The 19,064-nt window shown below is 46.6% G+C and overlaps 2 protein-coding genes across 2 annotated transcripts in view; one reads left to right on the top strand and one right to left on the bottom strand.

Moving 5' to 3' along the window:
- Positions 1 to 19,064, top strand: part of LOC134848132 (terminal uridylyltransferase 4-like) — a 438,124-nt gene that overhangs the window by 217,257 nt on the left and 201,803 nt on the right. The gene's annotated exons all lie outside the window — the stretch shown is intronic.
- Positions 2,345 to 3,265, bottom strand: LOC134848104 (spliceosome-associated protein CWC15 homolog). The gene is made up of 2 exons (XM_063865451.1): positions 2,995 to 3,265; positions 2,345 to 2,889 (listed from the first exon to the last, which is right to left on the bottom strand). Exons 1-2 carry the CDS (start codon positions 3,228 to 3,230, stop codon positions 2,505 to 2,507), a joined length of 621 nt encoding a protein of 206 aa, XP_063721521.1. The 5' UTR covers positions 3,231 to 3,265; the 3' UTR covers positions 2,345 to 2,504.

Below are 19,064 nucleotides of genomic sequence, written 5' to 3'. Positions count from 1 at the left end.
TCCATCCTATGAGTGCGTTGATATCAGAGCAAAACTGAAAAATGCAAACGAGTCGTTTTATAAATTTGGTTTGTTCAAGAAACGAACTCGACCGAGAAAAATTTTCAATTAAATTACAATATCTAATAGATTATTATTTATGAAAACAATTCCGTGGGTATTTTTGTTTGTTTTTGGCTCAATGAGCATCTACTCGCTTGTTGTCGGCTTAGTGGCCGTTCGGTAAACGCGAAAAGCTTGTTTAATATTGGAGGTTGAGTTTTTCGACTGTGTTCCTGAAATCATTTTCCTTTTTTAAATTTCGCTAAGTCCGTCTCATTTTCCATTCGCTGGCTTGCAAAGCTGTGCTTGCGTTGTATCCAGGGTTGCATTAATTACACCCCTTCTGGGTTTATGACGTTTTTAACGTAAAAAACGTTATTAAGTGTTAATAACGGTAAAGTTTTAACAAGTTGGAGCAGTGTACCAAACAATGAATTATATTCAATGATATTTTAGTACACGGAGACAAAAAGCAAGTTTCCCAACTTTTTTGGAGTCGAGGCGGTTTCGCAAGTCCGAATGGACAAAACCCATTGTCGAGAAAGCTCTTTCCAAGCCCGCTGTGGTAGGTACTAGCTTCAACATTTTGAGCCAGAGGTCAGCCAGTGCATCAGGCAATGCATTGCAACAATTTATAACAGCAGTTTATAACAGGCCTGGTTAAATAACGTTAAATAACAGTGTTAATAACACTGTAAATAACAGAGGTGTTAATTACAGTGCAACCCTGGTTGTATCGCAAGTGGCGCGAAACTCCGCCTCACCTCTGAGTAAAAATTTTTTGGCAGTTTGGCTCAAAACATAGCATACTTCAAAAAAGTTTTTCTATCCAATCTCCTCACTTTTTTTTCTTACAGAACACCCTTCTAGTTGCGATTTAATGAAAATATGAATGTTCAAATCCTTCTAGTTTTCGAGAAAACGATGTCGTTTGAAAACAGTTTCTGTCTGACCTTCGAAAGTTTTTTTTGTTGTTTTAAGCAGTTAAATCAAAAGCTATCACTCCGTGTTTTGTAGTCGAAAGCAGTTAGATTAAGTTTTATCATTCCGTCTTTCAATGTATCGAGGCAATTTCAGAGCAATTTCAGTGTGAACAAAATACTGATCAAAAAGAAAGATCATTTTTATCATGTTTCTTAATTTCATCTCGTTTGAATTGAATTTCACTGAAACAGTAAAATTTGAAAACTTTTTTACCTTCTTAAAAATTTTTCTCTGTAGTCGAAAGCAGTTAGATCAAGTTCTATCATTCCGTCTTTAAAATGATTGACGCAATTTCAGAACAGCTGAAGGTGACAACAAAATACCAATCTAAAAAAAAAAGTATTTATATTATGTTTCTCATGTTCATCTCGCCAATTTACTAAGAAACACAAATCGATAGATAAGATAACAACCGATTGACTTTTTACCGCTAAGCAGATATAATTTCAACCTGAACAAATTTGAAAACCGGGGTGGAAGTAACTTCAGATAAGGATGAGCCGACCTACAATACCCTTACATGTACATGCCTTACAATTTTTAATCTTACACATTCTCTACACTGCAAAGGGCGGCTAATCCACATTCGGCATATTAAAATTTGAGATACTTTTGTCCAAATAATGAAAGAGGTTTGCTATAAAGACCAAATCGAGCCAAAACTTCAGAGGCAAGGCTCGATAGAAAAGCAAATGAACATCAAACTATGAAAAGTCCAAAACATCGACAAATAATAACGGATGTTGAGCAGTAGTTTCCATGCACTGATTTTTGCAACACCCGCACATGCGCGGACAAGGCAGTCGCTAGCCTTCAAAATAAACGAAAAAGACGAAAAATGCTACCCGAACGCAATAAATGAAGATTCGCGCTCATTACGGAGACAATTCAATGCAACAGGGTGAGATCACTGTCGAATTGATATAGAGTTTGTCGATGTATTTATATAACGCAGATTTAGCTCAATAGAACTTATGCACAGACAGTACCTAAACATAAGGGCTTTTTTTATAGATCCAACTATTTTAAATAAGAATGGAGGTAGAAACAGAAACCTAATAGTACAAGCTTTTGAAATTTGTTAGTTCTTTAATAGTTTTCAGAGGGCAATTGTAACAAAAATTACAGCGACAATTCCGATGGTCAGCAGCGGTTTTCTCGTGACTCTTTCAAATTTCACTACAATCTTCTAGGTGGATGAAGCCACGATTGAAAGAATAGATCACTCGACCATATCTGGCGTCTATTTGTGTTTCCAACATTTCCGACTCTTTTGAATTTTAACTTAATTCACAAATTGTGATCGGTACAAAAAACATTGATCCATAAAAGATTTTAATTAATACTTGACAAATTATTCACCACTAAGTTTAAGTGAAAAAGTTTCATTTCGGAGTTTTCGTGACCATCTTTGCTAGAAATCTATTATTTCATCGGATGTTAATCGGGGCTGTGAACTTTCCAAAAAGTGCCAAACTTTATTTTATGTACTTTGTCAAAAACTTCTTGTGAAACTCGGATCGCAAGGTGTCGTTGACGAATCCTTTATTCTTTTTATCTTCTTCATCTTTGGCGCAATTCTTAAAAACAACATCATCGTCCCATCTTCGCTTGACCTTAAAATCAGCAGCTGCTGAATTTTCACTCCTCTGCAGCAGCGGATTTCCGGTTAAAATATTTTCAGTTCGAATTTTTTCTGACTCAATCTTCTTTTCTTGCTCTTTCTTCAAGACTTCCTGAGCTCGCTCCTTTTTGATTCGGTTCAACTCTGCTAATAGCTCTGCCTCATCGTCATCATCTTCGCTTTCATCGTTGCTGTCCGGATCTGAATCGACTGGGTCATCTACGTCCAGTAGTTCAGGTCTGCAAAATTCAATCAAACTACAGAGTATTTCAAATTCAGCTAAGCTACGCTCAACCGGAACAACTAATTTTAAATTAATTTCAAATTAACATAATCGTGCCTACCTGTTCCTCTTACGACGACTTGATGTTCCACTGGCCGCCATTTCTTTCTCTTCCAGCTGCCTTTTGAGCTCTTTGCTGCTGACATCTTCGGGAACAAGCTGAGTATCCTGTCTGTATTTGAGTTTGGTGTGACTGGGCAAATCTCTGCTGGAGTACTGCTTTGAAAGTTGCGATAGATCACCCCTTTCACGACCACCCTTGGCGGGATCGAAAGTTGGACGAGCTGCTGTGGTCATAACAACTGAAAAAAAAATCCGATTTAAATCCTTCTCCACGAGGAAATACTCGCCCGTAGCAAGACGTAATAAAAACTTCTGTACATTTCATTGCGCCCAATCATGGAGGTGCATACCCACAGAGCCGCATTCCCGGATAGCCGAAAAACTAATTTGTTAGCGGATAGCCGAAAAACTAGGAAAAAAAGCAATTCGTCGCAAAATATGGACCACTTTTATTCGAACGATTAAATTATCGTGTTTTTTTTGGAGCTTCGCTAATCAAAAATCCAATACACTCAAAAAATTTTCTATGCGTAATAGCTTTGATTTCATGGAATTAGAAAGCAATAAAAGTGCGAAGTCTTTGACAACGTAATATTTTTTCGGCTATCCGGGAACAATTTTTTTTCGTATATCCGAGAACAATTTTTTTTGGCTATCCGGAAACAATTTTTTTTCGGCTACTCAATAAAAAATTATTTTTGATTATCAGGTAGCAAAGAATTTTTTGGCTATCCAGTAAATTAAATAAATGTGAGATAGACGCAGGGAGCAGGAGCGCCAAAAAGTGAACAAAACTTTCGCCAAAATTTTTTCAAAATATTTGCCTCCGTCCGAGCAGTTCTTTACAGCGTTTTGGGATAGCTCATAGCTCAAGCTTAGCCAATCCAAAAAAGCTTGATAGAGTTTTCAACTTTTTTAAAGCAATTGTAACATTCGTCTACTGTAGTCACACATGAGGCTTAAGAAAAATAGGCCCTATAACCATTGGCTCAAGAGTCAGGGACACTATCTCTTGTGTTTTTCTACCTCAAATAAGTCCGAGCCAATTCGGTTCGCTTGTGACATGAGACTACGACCCGTTACAGCTTAAAGGCTACTACCAAAATATCCCCCCACTCTAGAAATAAGAACGTCCCCATACTTAGGTCTCTAGATACCCAAAATACATGAACGCCGTTAAAAACCGGGTCAGAACAATCCGTTAAGTTACTTTTTATTAGACAGTGGAACTTTGATCCATTTCAGATGGATCAACCTAAAACTCGCCTTACCTCAACATAACAATCATAAAACACACTCTAGAAATTTAAATTGAGTACTCACAATGTAAGAACCGGGAGTAATTAAGTCGGTAATCAACTCGAGAATTAAATAATGTAACTAAATGAGTTTAATGTTTATCAGTTTCAATAACAAGGACAAGTTTTTACTCTAGAATATAGTTTCTCGTGAACCATTGGGACACTCAAGTTGTCCACCTTTCCACCGAAGGTTCACTCTGGTCCAATTCGAATAACAATCCAGTCGATCAATGATAGTCCAGTTCTCGGGAATACGCTTGTCTCTGTTTCAGATGGGACAGCTCTACTCTAGTTTTATTGTGACGGAAATTGCGAATAGCAATTTCCCACTGTTTTATCTGGCAACTTTCCCGCGATTGTTACTCGATCGTTCTGATTTCTCTTTTCCGGTTTTCAGTTATCGCGAGAAAATCGTGCATGACAGGCTCCATTCGAATTTTTGAAAAATCAAATTTCACTCCAAAATTAAGTGCTCTTGCTTTTCTCAAGGTCAAACTTCCAAATATGACCGACTGGCACATACTCCCCGGGTGTTGCTCAAGGTACAGTGCCAGTGGTCATTTACAGAAGTTTGCAGCAGACTTAAGCTTATCTACACCCCAAAATTCACGGCCATGTAAAATTTTCACACTATCGCTAAACAGCAATCAAAATCTGCACACACCTGCACCCTTGAATTCTCGCTTTTCAAGCCAATTATTTAAAATTTCTTTTGTCCCATTCAATCAGGAAATTGTCATGCAGCATTTTCACTTATATAGTATATATAGCATATTAATAACAATATCTGATTCGTTAAAATTTCTTTTTCGTGAACCCAGGTTTCACCCGGATCCATACTCAAGCCTCCCTTCCCTCTCAAGACTCAAGATCTCTTTGAACCATCCGCTCATTTCGCACTCTTCGCCTTGGAGGTGCCGTCTCCTGAAGTACTGGATACGGCAAACTGTCTCAACAGTTCTTCTTCATCATCGGAGCTAATCACGATCTCCTCCCAAGCCTTCAGCTGTTCATAGGATCGCATCCATTCCCTATGCTCCTGCAACTTTTTTGCCTGATTGGGTAGTGCCTTCACCCTAGATTCCCGGTTCAAACAAAAGGAGTTGTGCAGGCTCAGGCTCACGTTCTTCGCCAAGTCTTCCTCTAGTATCGACTCCCTCGCTTTGGTATTGTCTCTAGACATTTTACCCACTCTTTTCCATCCTGTCGTGATTGCATTTCGATGGGTTAACAGGGGTCTCTTGAAAGCTTCCGGCCCAATCTCGGCCTGGAACTGTCGATACTCCTTTTGATGCTTTCTCATGTGATCTTTCGTTGTCATGTATAACCAAGACGTCAGTGTCGCTCGAAACCATGGAAAGTACCTCAAGCGGCTCCATACGTGTCTGACTTCCGTTGGTATGGCGAATACTTTGCATGCAGTCTCAAACAACTCGAGTCTCCTGCTGTAGTCTATCACATATATTGACTCAGCCGTTGGCGTCTTTGCTTCCCGATACTTCGTTATATTCTCCTCTATCCATCTCAGAGCCAGCATCGTACTCACTACTAAGAGCGTCACCTTCTGCCGGGGATCCGGTAATCCGATTGACCGAATTTCTTCCATATCCCACACCAGACAAAGGTTCTTGTGATCTGGATACCACACCGCCTGTGCTAAACAGTGGCATGGTCATTCTCCATGGGTGATCTCAATGCTCCTGAGGTTACGCTCCCCCGAGGCTTCCAAGAGAGGCTCAAGCTCCATCATTTTCTCATGCATCGTGTCGTTCTCTCCCATGTTTGGAGTGCCCCCCACAGGTGTTCCGATCACGTTTTGTCTCTCGTGATCCCTTGTGTTCTCACTTTCCAACTTCAAAAGCTCTTCTCCCCAGATTTCACTCAAGTCATCTCTCAACTCTTTCGGTACTGTCCCTCTGATTTTCCTCAACAACTTGTGCGAGTGATGCGATACTCGAGCCAACCTCACGCACTTGGGCACTGAGAAGGCCTTGTCCACCAATATTCTCTGGTTGGATGCTTCCACCATCGCCATGTGCAGTGGGTAGTGGCTTCCGCACAAATTGGCCATCATTGACCCTATCAGGGATTTTGCGTTCAATGGCAGGCCATAAGCTTCGCTCATGGGAAACCCCATTTCCGCCTCGAGACCAACCTTCCAGCTCCGGATATGTTTTTGAGTCACCTGCAACACTCCAGGCCATGATTCCACGCTCAACGCCGTCACTAAATGGTGTTCAGACTCTAGCCTCTTCAGTGACTGCAGACTACACGTTCTCGAGAAGAATCCGAGAGCTGTCGCTATGTTCACCGTAGTTCTCGCGTAACACTCCGCCACTATTTGTACTTCACTTTTCTCCCTTTCCGTGATGTCTTCAAACCAAGTAACCAGATCTTCTTTTTGAAAAGACAATCTCCTGAGACATGATCGTCCATCGCAGGTGTGCTCTCCACTCCCACACGTAGAATCCAGACAGCTACCCGGCTCCATCTTCTTTGCTGACTCAAGACTGTTCGTCTTTTCGCCTGACTCCTTCATCTGAGGTAAGATCAGTTTGTGCACCACACTCAACTTTGCCAAATCTTCATCTTCCGTTGGAGCTAACCTCACCCGTTCGGTGGTCTCCTCGATCAGACTCGCGTGGGGATGTGGGCACCAGGAGGGTCTTAGTAACTTCCATACCACTCCCAAGTTCGTGATCAGCAAGCCATTGCCATCACCCATGTTCACTTCAACTCTCTTGTTCGAGCGCGGTATGCTCACCACCTCCGGTGTTTTCTCAAGAATCAGGCCCAGGCTCGGCCTCTCTTTCTCCACCGCGTCTATTTCCACTATTTTTTCTGTCCAAAACTTCAGCAGCTCCGCTACCTCGTGGCTCCTGTGAGCGCCTCCAGTCTCTGAATCTAAGAAGGGGTTGTAGGCTGTTCCCATCACTCCCGACACGTATTGGTATTCCCCCTTCTCACTGAGTCTCGAGTACTGCTCTGGCGATGCCAGGTTACGGTGAACATCATGTTCTTCTTCGAACTTCTTTTTGTAGAACCTCCGTACCTCGTCCAGCTTTCTGTGGTTCTCTAGGGATAGTCTGGAACCATCTTCCTTTTCTATTCCAGTACTCTGATATACGTTTAAGATGATCGTTGAGACTCTCTTCTCCACGGTTCTACTTCCGCTTGCTCTTTGGTAGTACGCCAAGATGGTGCTATCAGACATCATTGACATTATCCATCTCAAGAAACATGTGGCATCCTTCCTCCTAGCCAGGCTCAAGCCTGAATTATCCCTGGCCATGTGCTGCATCAGTGCTTGATACACTTCTAGCTTCTTGCTTCCCAATTTCACCCTGTCATACGAGGTCAGCGTCTCCAACTCTATTCCCACCAGACTCCAGGTGAACATCAATTGTCCTGCGGTTCTAACGAAGGGATTCGCCATCAATGGCGGTGCTGATGAGGGGGTCCTCATTGCCTCTTCAAAATGATCCTTCAATAAGTTCTGCCAGGACCTCTTCAGCTGGTTCGCCAATTCTATCTTGTTAACCTCGGCCTTTTGCTGGGTGGCCCAATTGCGTCGTTTGCGAGCTACTCCACTGTCCAACTTCTTCAAGCAGTCTTCCATTTCCTTCAAGGTCTCGAGAGCCACCCACCATGGTCGGGAGGTGTTCCTCGTCTTGCTCCTCTCCAGTGGATCACTCGTCACTTGCTTCCCCGTGGTCTGGTGTCCCTTCGAGACCCATTCCTTGCCGACATCCACTTCCCCTGTCTGTCCGTCCGTTGAACCTCTTTTCACGTTTACCTTCTGGGGCTTGAAGTCTTCCTCCGATGTCGAACTGATGGAAGCCTCTATTTCCCTCTCTACTTCGAGTGGTCTTCTGAGCTCCGTGTTGCCCTTGTATGCCGCTGTCTTGCATCGCACCAAAACCATGGGCGCCGTCTCTCTCAAGTTTCCTACCGAGACAGCATCCACTGAAGGACTACTCAATCCCTCTACTTCTCTCTTCCTCTTGCGAGTCTTCACATCTCTGCTCGAGGGTGTTGTGGTTATCATCACTGATTCGACCTCTCTGTCTACTTCCAACCCTTCCAACTCTTGCCTCCCCCTGCTCGAGCCTTAAGGATAGTAGTACTTTTAATCATATTACTAGTCCCAACCTTATCCCCTTTTATATCACCAACTATTTTATCTACAGTTTTTTGTTTCAGAGTAGAGCTATCTTCACATTTTTCTTCTCTAGTCTTTGATCGTGAATTCCTCAGCTCTATCAGCTTGTTCAGCAGCTCCTTTCTTGCCTTCTCATCCAGGCCCGTCCCTATCAGAAGCGGTTCTCCAAACTTCACAACTGTGTCCCACAGTTCCTCCTTGAATTTGTCCAGCGTCGTCTCGCTGCCCACTTCTTGATTGAATTCCTTCAAGAACTCTTGCCAAGCATCGTCCTTCAGAGACCCCAGGAACATGTCCCTATTTCCTTCGAAAGTATTCTTTTCCCTTTCCTCCGAGCTCAAGAGTATCATCCCCATAATGGAGGTCTCGCTCGCCAAAGGCAATTCCAGATTCTTCCGGGGAGACGGGGTCAGAGGTGGAGTGGCAGTATCTGCCCAATTCTCCTCGCTCAAGTCTTTCAACAGCTCTTGAGTGGTGAGCTCTTCCCCTGATGGTCTTTGTTCAGGCGTATTCCCCACTTCCATGTCCTCGCCGGCTTCGCTGAGAGTCTCATCCATACTCTCTTCTTCTGACTCAGCTCTTCTTCTCTCGAGAATTCTTTTGAACCGGTCTTCCACGGGTCCACTCCTCTTGTCTCCAGGTGTATCTACTGACAGTGGTGATGGTGTCGCCGGGTCCAATCTCTTGTACTCCGTCAGGGCCACATACAGTTGACCTGCTGCATCCAATTCTTTTCCCTCCTGTCTCATTTCCACCTGTTCCAAGCCATAGGGTGCCCTATACTTTCGTGTCGCGAATTTCATGTCGTCCACCAATGCAACGTGCCCCTCCATCATGATCATCCTGCCATCATCCCATATTGGCAGCATGTTCTCAAGTCACTCCTGCTCAAGAGCTCTCAAGACCTTTCGCACCTCAAATCCGGGGGGCTGCGAGCCTCTCCTCTTTTTTGCTTACGTCGTCCACGAATTTATCTTCGCCTCGCTAGTGTGGAAATAAACCGCCGCCGTATAGCCGACGAACAGGGGGTCCCAGCCATCAGTGAAGTCTTTCTGCATTTCCTCCGTAGTCATCCTCGCAATTATGGATGGAACTACTAAGGGACTGTTCATCCCTAAGGTCATCCTCCTGACTATCGGGAACTCAGGCATGGTGGCTGGCAGGATTTCTTTCTCCATTATGGCCTCCAGCTCCCTCTTAACCAGTGCAAAGCTGTCCTTCCAAGCAGGAATCCTCAAGATCTCCCGTCCGTCTGCTGCCAATGGGTTCAAGTTCCAGAACTTGGGATATGTCTCGATGGGGCCCTCGCGTTTGCCTCCCATTCTACATTGCAGCTGTCCCCTGAAGTTGTACACTATCAACTCGGCATCTTTCACTTTTCCAAAGAGTATCGTATTGCTCATTTGTGCCCTGAGCACCTCCTGCCGACACCAATTGAGCGCCGTCCCATCCAGTACGCTGACAGAGTAACGATACGTTGTCACCAGGGGATCTGGAAATGCGTACGTCACTGCTGGACCGTAAATGCAGGTTACCAACTCCTCTAGACCCCGGATTATCCCCATCGGGTCCGACCTCATTGCCAGGCACAGGTCCGTCAACAGAGGCATACCTCCATTCATCTTCTTCCACTCTTCTCTCGATTTTGGGTTCTTCTCTTCACCCGTCATGTGCCGATTCTGCATCATGAGGTATTGCACTAACAGCGTCTTCAACCCCGCGGCACACTTGTAGGAAGAGGTGTCGATACTCGAGTGTACCTTCCCCATTGACAGGGGCTCCCCATATTTCATCAATCGATGAAATGACACCAGTTCCCCATGGGTTAAGAGCACTAGTACCAGATACCCATCGACCCGAAGTGTCTCCACTCCTCGACTAAACATGTACGCTGGGCCCATGTTGAACAAATATCTGGGGTAGACCAGATATAAAGCCAAGAGCAGGCTGATGGGCATGCCCAGTATCTCCTGCACGAAGGCTCCAAAGATAGTCGCTTTGGTGCCGAACATCTCTGCCATGAATTATTTCCCCCAGCAAGGACTCAAGAACTTCAGAATCTCATGATCCCTTCTAGTCCTCAGCTCACCCTCTGCGTGCTCTCTCCAGAACCCTCCAATCGTCACTTCATTGGCTGCCGAGACAAATCTAGCCACCGTCATCTCTCTTCCTCCGGCCAGCTCCAGTTGTTTTTCCAGAAAACTCCAGACCTGTTTCACAAGGGGTGGTGCTTCCTCCCTCGTCTTATTCGTGGCGTTCTCCAGCCTTGGTTTCAGAAATGGCCACCAGCCATTCTCTTGCGTCAGACTATATGCCATCGACTCTAATTGTTTCTCCGTTTCGGCCACATTTTTTCTCTCGTTGCTCGGGCCTCTAGACTTGCCGGTGGAACCTGTGATCGTCACCTCCATGCCCCGAAACCACAAGCTGGCCGTCAATTGGTTTATCGCTGGGTGATCGTCCCCGATGACTGGGCTGAACTTAAGTTGCCTGGCAAAGTTCGATATCTCTAGCAAGAGCACCTCGTCCAATACGATCAGGATGTCGGCTAATCCATAAAAGCCCCTCAGTGCATGAGATATGTCCGCCCATGCCGCTGCCAACTCTGACTCGCGGAGCCTCAGGTTCAATGGCTCCAATTCCCGATTGGGGGCCGCCATTAGAATTCGCCATTCGTTTCCCTCTGCTATCAGGATCAAGACCGCGTACACGAATTGTAGGGCGGGTGGCATGTTCGCGTATCCAGGGGATGTAGTGAACACCACCTTCGTCTTGGAGCCGAATCTCGAGACAACATTCTCTTGCACCTCATTCATCGCCGCAAACAACGTCTGAATGGCTTCCCATATCTTCCTCGGTGTTGGTTCATTGCCCTTCAGCTGCTCAAGAAGTCCCGCCGCGTGCAGATGATCATTCATTCCTGCAAACAATAGCAGCTCAGGCTCACAGGGCATCTCCGACTTTATTGCCACCACTAGAGTTAACATCTGGTTTAGTTCGGCTCCTGGCAAAGAGTATATCAGAGTCTCCGGCCAAAACAGCTTAGGAGACGTTCCTTCGAAGTCTGATCCCGCCACAATGACTACCCTTGCAGCAGCTGGATCTGCTTTAAAGTCTTGGCCAGCTGGGTGCTCCCACAGGGCTTCCCGTACCTTGGATCTTCCGCCAATTTCGAGCCTTCGTACGCGGCATCTGGCAATTCCATTTCCCCCGGATTCAGCAGCTTATCCACCACCCTCAATTGTGCCGGGGTCGCCAATCTGATCCTGGCGATGCTCGTTCGGTGTTTGGGGGGTTCTGCTATGAGTCCAGGACTCCCCAGCAGCTTGAGAGGTCTATAGTTGTTGGGTCCCATGATCGCTTTCGTGGGAATTCCGGTCAGGTCCGCGGTCTCCATCAGTTTTGCTCTCGAGAAGTGCGTCTCATGAGCCTTCAACCAGTCCACGCAATGGTGTCTGCTCAAGTCTTCGTGCGACACTCGTTCAATACCCAGAGTCTCCGCCAATTCTCGCCTGCATTCCAAACCTTCTAGGTCCAGCCCTTTCACCTTCTCAAGATATATCAAGCGAGCGGTCTCCATAGGCTTCTCCACCCGCTTGCTCTCTGCCACTACCACTGAGGATATTGCCGAACCTGGAGGCGTCGATGACGTCACCTCCTCAGACTCCATTGGCGTGGCACTCGGCAATCTGGCCTGGTTGCTCCTTGAGCTGTCTCTAGTGTCGACCCTCGGTCCCAAACGACTAGACAAGGCCCTCGAGGCAAGGAATGGTGGGTTCGGAGGTGGCCCCAATGTGAATTGGGCCGTCTCTAGCAGATCCGCCTCTAGCGCATTTATGTGTCCTTGAAAGGCGTCATTCAGCCACTTTGCTCCCCTCGGTCTGTCGAAGTGGATTCCATCTGAGGAGGTGTCTTCAGGGAATCCCGCTTGCTCCATGCGCTCCGCCACATCCAACAATCTGATGGGGAGCACATTCTTCCGGGGGATTTCTCGGATCACCCCGTTTAGGTTCCGCACCTTCTCGTTCATCTCCAAGGCGTGCTGATCGAACTTCATGTTATAAGGGACAGTACATACTGTCAACAGGATGGGATCCATCTGGATCCTCAGTTCCTCAAGAAGGCAGCTCATCTTGTCGTGCAGCCTCGTTACTTTCCTCGCTTCTCCCCTTGACACATCATTCGTTCCGATCATCAGGGTCACCGTGTATACTTTTGTCATTCCTAGCATCTCAAGCGTTGCCAATATCTGTGGCGTGGCAGCTCCAGCGAAACTCAAGATTCCTGTCTGCCAGTGCGATTGGATCCGGGTCAACACCCGCACTAGGCTGTCCCCTATAATCAGGTGGACCGCGCCCTCTGGCACACGGGGTGGCGCAAGATATTCCACCCAGGCTGCATCATGAAAGCAATCCCTCCTGGCCTTCTGTTCCGCATTCCAATCCAGCCGATTGTGCCTGTGGTACCTCTTTTCGGTGTTCTTCTTATAACTCGAGATCGTGACGCTCCTGACCGGCTGTTCCCTCCACGTTGGAGGAAGCTCCGCCCTTGCCGAACTTTCACGACTTCTCTGCCGCAAGCTCTCGCTCAGCTCCTTCAGACGCGATGAGCTGCCGCTCACCTGACTGCCGCTCGAGGTCGAGGTTGGGGTATATCCCGGCAGTACCACATCCATCAGCGGGCGTATGGGTTGCGTTTCTAAGCTACGCAAGGAGGACGTTGCTTCATTCGGTATCCAGACTTCCAACCCTTCACTCACGTGTTCTCAAGCCTCGCGGTCAAGGTTGAACCGTCCTCTTGCCCTGGGGGCTTCATCCACTTCCATGCGTGACTCTGGCCTCGAGCTGGTAACCACTCGCTCCTTTGGCCTGGCTCCCTTCTGTGCATCAAGTTCACGTTGTCGTTGTTCTATTCTCTCCATCTCCGACTTCAGTTGCTCACAAATCGCGGCATCCTCCCGCACCCTTAGTTCCTGCTGATGTTCAGCCCGCAGCATCTCAAGCAACCTCAGAGTCTGATCTCGTTCGTTGACCGCCTGGTCCCTTTCCAGCTGAGCCTTTTACCGATCCAGCTTAGCCTGATCCAGAGCGAGGTTCGCCTAGTTCCTTTCCCTCTGCGTCTTCTCGAGCTCTTTCTTTAGAACACCAAGATCCGGATATGCCTCAGTCGTCTGTTGCGCTCGCGTCATCGATGGCACCTTACTCGAGCTCTGGCCTGTCGATCTTGCTGTTGGCCTAGTGGGTAGCGGGAATTCTCTTGCGCCATATTCGGTATTGTTACTCAGGCCAGGATTCCTTGCCAAGTCAAAGCCCCTTACTCCTCCATCCACATTCCAAGACAACCATCTGGTCTGTTCCTGATTTGATATTCCCTCGGTGGTGTAGCCGACTATCAAGACAGCCTCCGTCGCAGACTCCCTGCACTCACCCTGTTCTTCCAACTGGAGGATGGCATTCAGCATTACCGCCATTCTCTCGTCTATCTGGGTATAATCTAGGTCCCTCAGGCGTCTGTACAGCTCATCGAGAGTGGGCTTCTTCAGGGCCGCGGGCATGGATTTCCAGAACCTGTCTGCCATTTTCTGTGACTTCGGGATGTGTTCGAGTATTAACCAGCTCAAGAATTACCTTACCGACTCAAGAATTACCTTACCGACTCAAGAATTGACCAACTTAAGAATTCTCTAGAAATGTCTCCTTGCAAATACTTGCTGCAGGTGTCGGTTATCGCTAGTTCAATCAAGATTTCCCTTTCTGTCTCTCGCTTGAGTATAATTGGATTTTCAATCTTGGTTTATCAAACTTGATCTGAAAACAGAAACCATATTAAGACTTAATATGTCATGTTCCTAACCTAGAAACCCCCCTTTTACCAGTATGGTTAAAATCTTATCATTTTCATTCCACTAAAAACAATTCAATTGGAATTTCCTTAAAGGCATGCAGATTCATTTTATGTTTTAGCACCGTTAATCCTTCTAAAATCAATTGTCATGCCAATCGCGTCTTAAGATCCCTTTACCTGTGCCGCACCCCAGTACCTAACTCAAGACTCCTCCCTCACGCCCAACTCGAGACCCCCGTGTGCCCAACTCAGGCGATGCTCAAGTAGTATTTCTTGTGAAGATACACCATTATCTCGGTTTCCGCGAAGACTACGTGTAGGATAGCGTACAATTCCCTTGAGCTCAATTTGCCCCTGTTTGGGTCATACGCCGGCATTGAGACCTCCGTTATTCCTCTTTCAATCATGAAGTCTCGTAGTCTTGTTAGTGCCAACATCACGTGTTCGGGATCAATTGTGTTCCTGTCATTGACCCTCGTCACTAGGAAACACAGATATTTGCCCGGGACTTGTGCTACTGATGGTGGAAGCGCTGCCATCCCTCCCAGTCCTGGTCTCTGTCTGAACAGAAACTCCACATTCTGGTACTCTCTTTTGAAGTCAGCTTCCAATCTTGATTTGAAACTCATGTCCGCCGTGACGCAGATCGCGCTAGTCCTGTTTGACAGGATGAAGTCGCTATCCGTTATCATGATGTTTTCCCAGTACTCATTGGGTATTTCAAACTTCGTTTTGAAATTTCGACATATGGTAGGCTCTGGCTCTTCTTCTTCCAGTTCCAATTCACTTGTTTCTCTCACTTCCTTGAGCTTCTTTATCATCAAATTTTCGGTGTGGGTAAGTCCTACCCCCACTCCCCGGACAAAAATATTTATCGACGTCCCCGTCGATGTTGTCGGGTCTGAATTGTCCGGAGGAATGTCCAGTGGCCTGTCTGTTGCCGTCCATCCGAAAAGAGGGTCCCCTGTCTTCTTATAATTTGCCGATGACCGGTCGACTTGTTGAATGCTTTGTCCTTCGTGGCTCTCGTCTTTGACATCGCGCATCCACTCTAGTATCCTCAAGTTCGTGTTCTCCCTCCTCTCTATCTCACTCTGTTCGAGATCCGTCTCCAATTCTGGTGTCGAGTAGTCTTCCTGCGGATAGTGTCCACCATCGTCAATGACCTGCCATTCCTCTTCGGCTTCCAGTTCGCATGCACTCAGTAGTTCCTCGCCCAATTTGTCTGGCTGTATCTTATCGATCAAGAAGTCATCCCCGTATCTGTTGTACCTCATGCCGGTCCGTTTACGATTGCCGGTCCTGGTTCCCGGTGGTATTGGTCGATCTGGCTCCATCCATTTCGGCACCTCATCTTGCTCCGGGTCGTTCCAGTCTTCTTCTACAAACGATCCTGCTTCAGACTCCACCTCTATCTTTTTATTGTCGTCCAAACTCAAGTTCTCATTACCATCATTTTTCTCTCTGGTGCCTTTTTCATTCACTTCACACGCTGGTTCTATCACCAGGTACTCGAGACCCTCCATGTCCTTCGGTATGCACCAATCCTCCGGGGACGGGACGTGAGGCTTCAGATTTTCATAATGTGCCGCTCGCCCAGTACTCAAGCGGTAGAACCGTCCTTGTTGATGAACTTCCGTTATCATGAATGGTCCCCTCCACTTCTTGAGTAGTTTCTTTGTTCCCTTGGGCGGTATGACATTTTGGAAGACCCACACGTCTTGGCCCACTTCATATGGCTTTGCTTGTAATATTTTTTCGTCATATTTTCTGCGTTGTCTCATTTGCGCTTGCGCCTTGTTCCTCCTGCATAGCTCGTTTAGCTCCTGTTGTCTTTTGATCGCTTCTTTCACGTATGCCTGAGGCGACGTCCTTTTCCCCTCGTATTCCGGTTAAAAGAATGTCAGAGGCATTGCTCTCTCCCTGCCCGTCAGCATCATGAAAGGACTGATGCCCGTCGTCGAGTGCTGTGTACTGTTGTAGGCCCCTACTACCTGTGGCAGGTATTTATCCCAGTCCGTCATGTATCTTGAGCAGTACACCCTTAACGTGTTGACCAGTGTCCTGTTCTGTCTCTCTACCAACCCGTTGGTCTGTGGATGGTAGGTCGTCGAGTGTGCTTGAGCAATGTGCGATCTCCTCATCAATTCTTTTATCAAGTCCCCCACAGATGCTTTGCCGTTGTCCGACTGGAAAGTCATTGGACAACCATACCGCGCGATATCCAATGCGTTATCAGATGATCACATGTCTACTCGGCCGAGGCTGTCTGGCACGGAACCGCTTCCGCCAACTTTGTGAAGTGATCTATTATAACCAGTATCTGGTTATATCCTGACTCCGTCATGCAGATTTTTTGATGGTCTATCTGCACCACTTCATTGAACTCTGAGCTCTCGACGGACTTGAGGGCAAACTTCATCTTCCTTGGGTCTTTTACCTGGAGGCATGCCAGGCAGGCATTCACCCATCTCTCGCAAGCTTTTCTCATTCCAGGCCAATCAAACCTGTGAAGTATCCTTTGTTGTACTTTATCTATCCCCTGGTGCCCCATCTGGTCGTGCGATCTTAAAAGCACCTCCGTTTGATACAATTGTGGCAGTATGATGAGGTTGTGTTTGTGTAATATCTTCTCCTCATCTTTCCTCTTGCATGCTACCACCCCATCAGCTGTGTGGTAGAGTAAGTCTTTCTTCTCTTTGTAGAACTGGCTCAAGATCTTGTAGCTGTCTTCCTCGAGTTCCCCCTTCTCCCTGACCCCCGACTGGATCCATTTGGAGAGGTTACTTGTCATTTTGTCATTCTTTTGGGCTCTTATTAGGTCTGACAGCCTATATCTTGCCTTGACATGCTCCTTTAGCGCCATGATCTGTCCATTCATCTCACCAGGGTTGTGGATGTCATCACTCAGCTTCACGCATATCATCCTTTTCACAATTTTCATATCATCTTCTGGCACCAGATTCGTTCTGACGTTTGAGTTGCATGATAATTCCCTGAATGGTTCCTTGAAACCGCAATTTTCTCAAGTTCTTCACCACCTCGTATCTCCTGTACGTCCAGATTGTACGTTCCTGAAGATGGATCTGTCTGTAACTCCCTGTCGTGGTGCCTTGTCTTCTCTTCCGCCAATATCATGCACAGACTGTCTTGGTTTTCGCTGCTCTCATCCGAGTCTTCATCCCATTCTTCACGCTCCCCGGACAATTTTCCTTCTCCGGTTTCTTCTTCCGTGAACATGGAACACTCCCCGGACTCTTGACCTAGTCCCAGGTGTTCAGTATCTTCTTTGAACGTCACTTTCTTTTTCCTAACCTTGGTCTGCTCCAGAATGTTTTCGGGGATTTTGTCAACTAGTGACCGCACGAGATCTTTGCTGTCAGTGAGGAGTCAGTACTGTTCACTGTTTCTTTTCTCCGAAGTATAGTGACTTCCGGTTCCTCTTGACCCTTCTCTTGGATCACGGGCTTCTCATCTGATAGTTTCTCGAGCAACCTCATTAATTCATCATCTATCTGTGCAGTTCCTGCTTCTACCTGGTTAAGAACATAGCCTTTTGCCTTGAGCGCCTCCCTCACGATCTTCGACTTTAGTATTATTTCTATCGGAACCCTTCTGCTCTTCTTCAAGATGGTCTTTTCTGGAGGTTCTTTAGGTAATTCAGGATGATCTTCAATCGGTTTGCCTGATTTGTCCAGCCATCTCGTGAGTGGAAGACTGTCGTACGTTTCCTTGTCCATGAAGGAGAAGCCATCTTTGATTTCAGGTATGTCTGCCTCTCTTTGCTCTTGTCTCTCATAGGACTCCGTCTTCTTACTCAAGCTGTCGGCATTCTGATGTTTATCTCGTGTTCTATGCTCAATTATCATGTTGTATCCGTCCAGGCGAACTATCCACCTCCCAATGTAACTTTGGTCCATTGAGTACGTCTTCAGCCAGCTCAGCGCTCGATTGTCGACTCGCAACTTGAATGGCTCACTGCCCAGGTATGCCCTGTATTTCTCGACAAAGGTAACCACCGCGAACATCTCTGCTTTCGGTGCTCCGTACTTCATCTCCGTGTCACTCAGGACTTTGCTCCCGTACGCTATTGGTCTCAAGACTGTCTTCCCATTCCATTCTTGTTCTTGATGGAGAATTCCAGAAATCGCGACTACCGACGCATCCGTGTCCAGCACGTACATCCCTTTCTCAGTCGGCATGCCCAGTACTGGTGCCTCACATAGCTCTTTCTTTATTCTCTGGAATGACTCTTCTGCTGCGTTGTTCCACGTGAACTTCTTGCCCTTGTGTCTCATTAATTGTTGCATCGGGTATACCTTGTCCGCATAGCCTTTGATGAACTCTCTATAAAAGTTAGCGAAACCCAGGAAGCTCATCAACTGGTGTTCTGTCTTCGGTGATTTCCAGGTTAGGACTGCTTCCACGGCGTCCGGATCAGGTCTGATGCCGTGCTTGTCTACCATCCTGCCCAAGTATTTTATTGAGCCCTTGAGTATCTCGCACTCTGATGGTTTACACTTTAGCCCCGACCTTTTCATGCATGCGAACACTTCGTCAAGTCTCTCAATGTGGTCTTCCAATGTGGGCGTCGCTATTACCACGTCATCCACGTAGCACATTACCAGATTGCCATACTTCTTCGTCACGCCTATCAGCGCGTGTGCCATCAACCGCTGAAACGTGGCTGTGGCATTGCAAAGTCCAAACGGCATCCAATTCCATTGAAATAGACCCAACTCGCAGGCGAACCCTGTCTTG

Source organism: Symsagittifera roscoffensis, chromosome 6, assembly GCF_963678635.1.
Source record: "Symsagittifera roscoffensis chromosome 6, txSymRosc1.1, whole genome shotgun sequence".
In the NCBI taxonomy this organism is placed as follows: Eukaryota; Metazoa; Xenacoelomorpha; order Acoela; family Convolutidae; genus Symsagittifera; species Symsagittifera roscoffensis.
This window is presented reverse-complemented; position numbering and strand designations above follow the sequence as displayed.

What these genes read in the sequence shown, in the direction of transcription:
- LOC134848104 (XM_063865451.1), bottom strand. Translation starts at nt 3,230, where the DNA reads ATGACCACAGCAGCTCGTCCAACTTTCGATCCCGCCAAGGGTGGTCGT. An exon ending in AGTCGTCGTAAGAGGAACAG is followed by an intron (nt 2,890 to 2,994) that starts GTAGGCACGATT and finishes TGAATTTTGCAG; the next exon opens with ACCTGAACTACTGGACGTAG.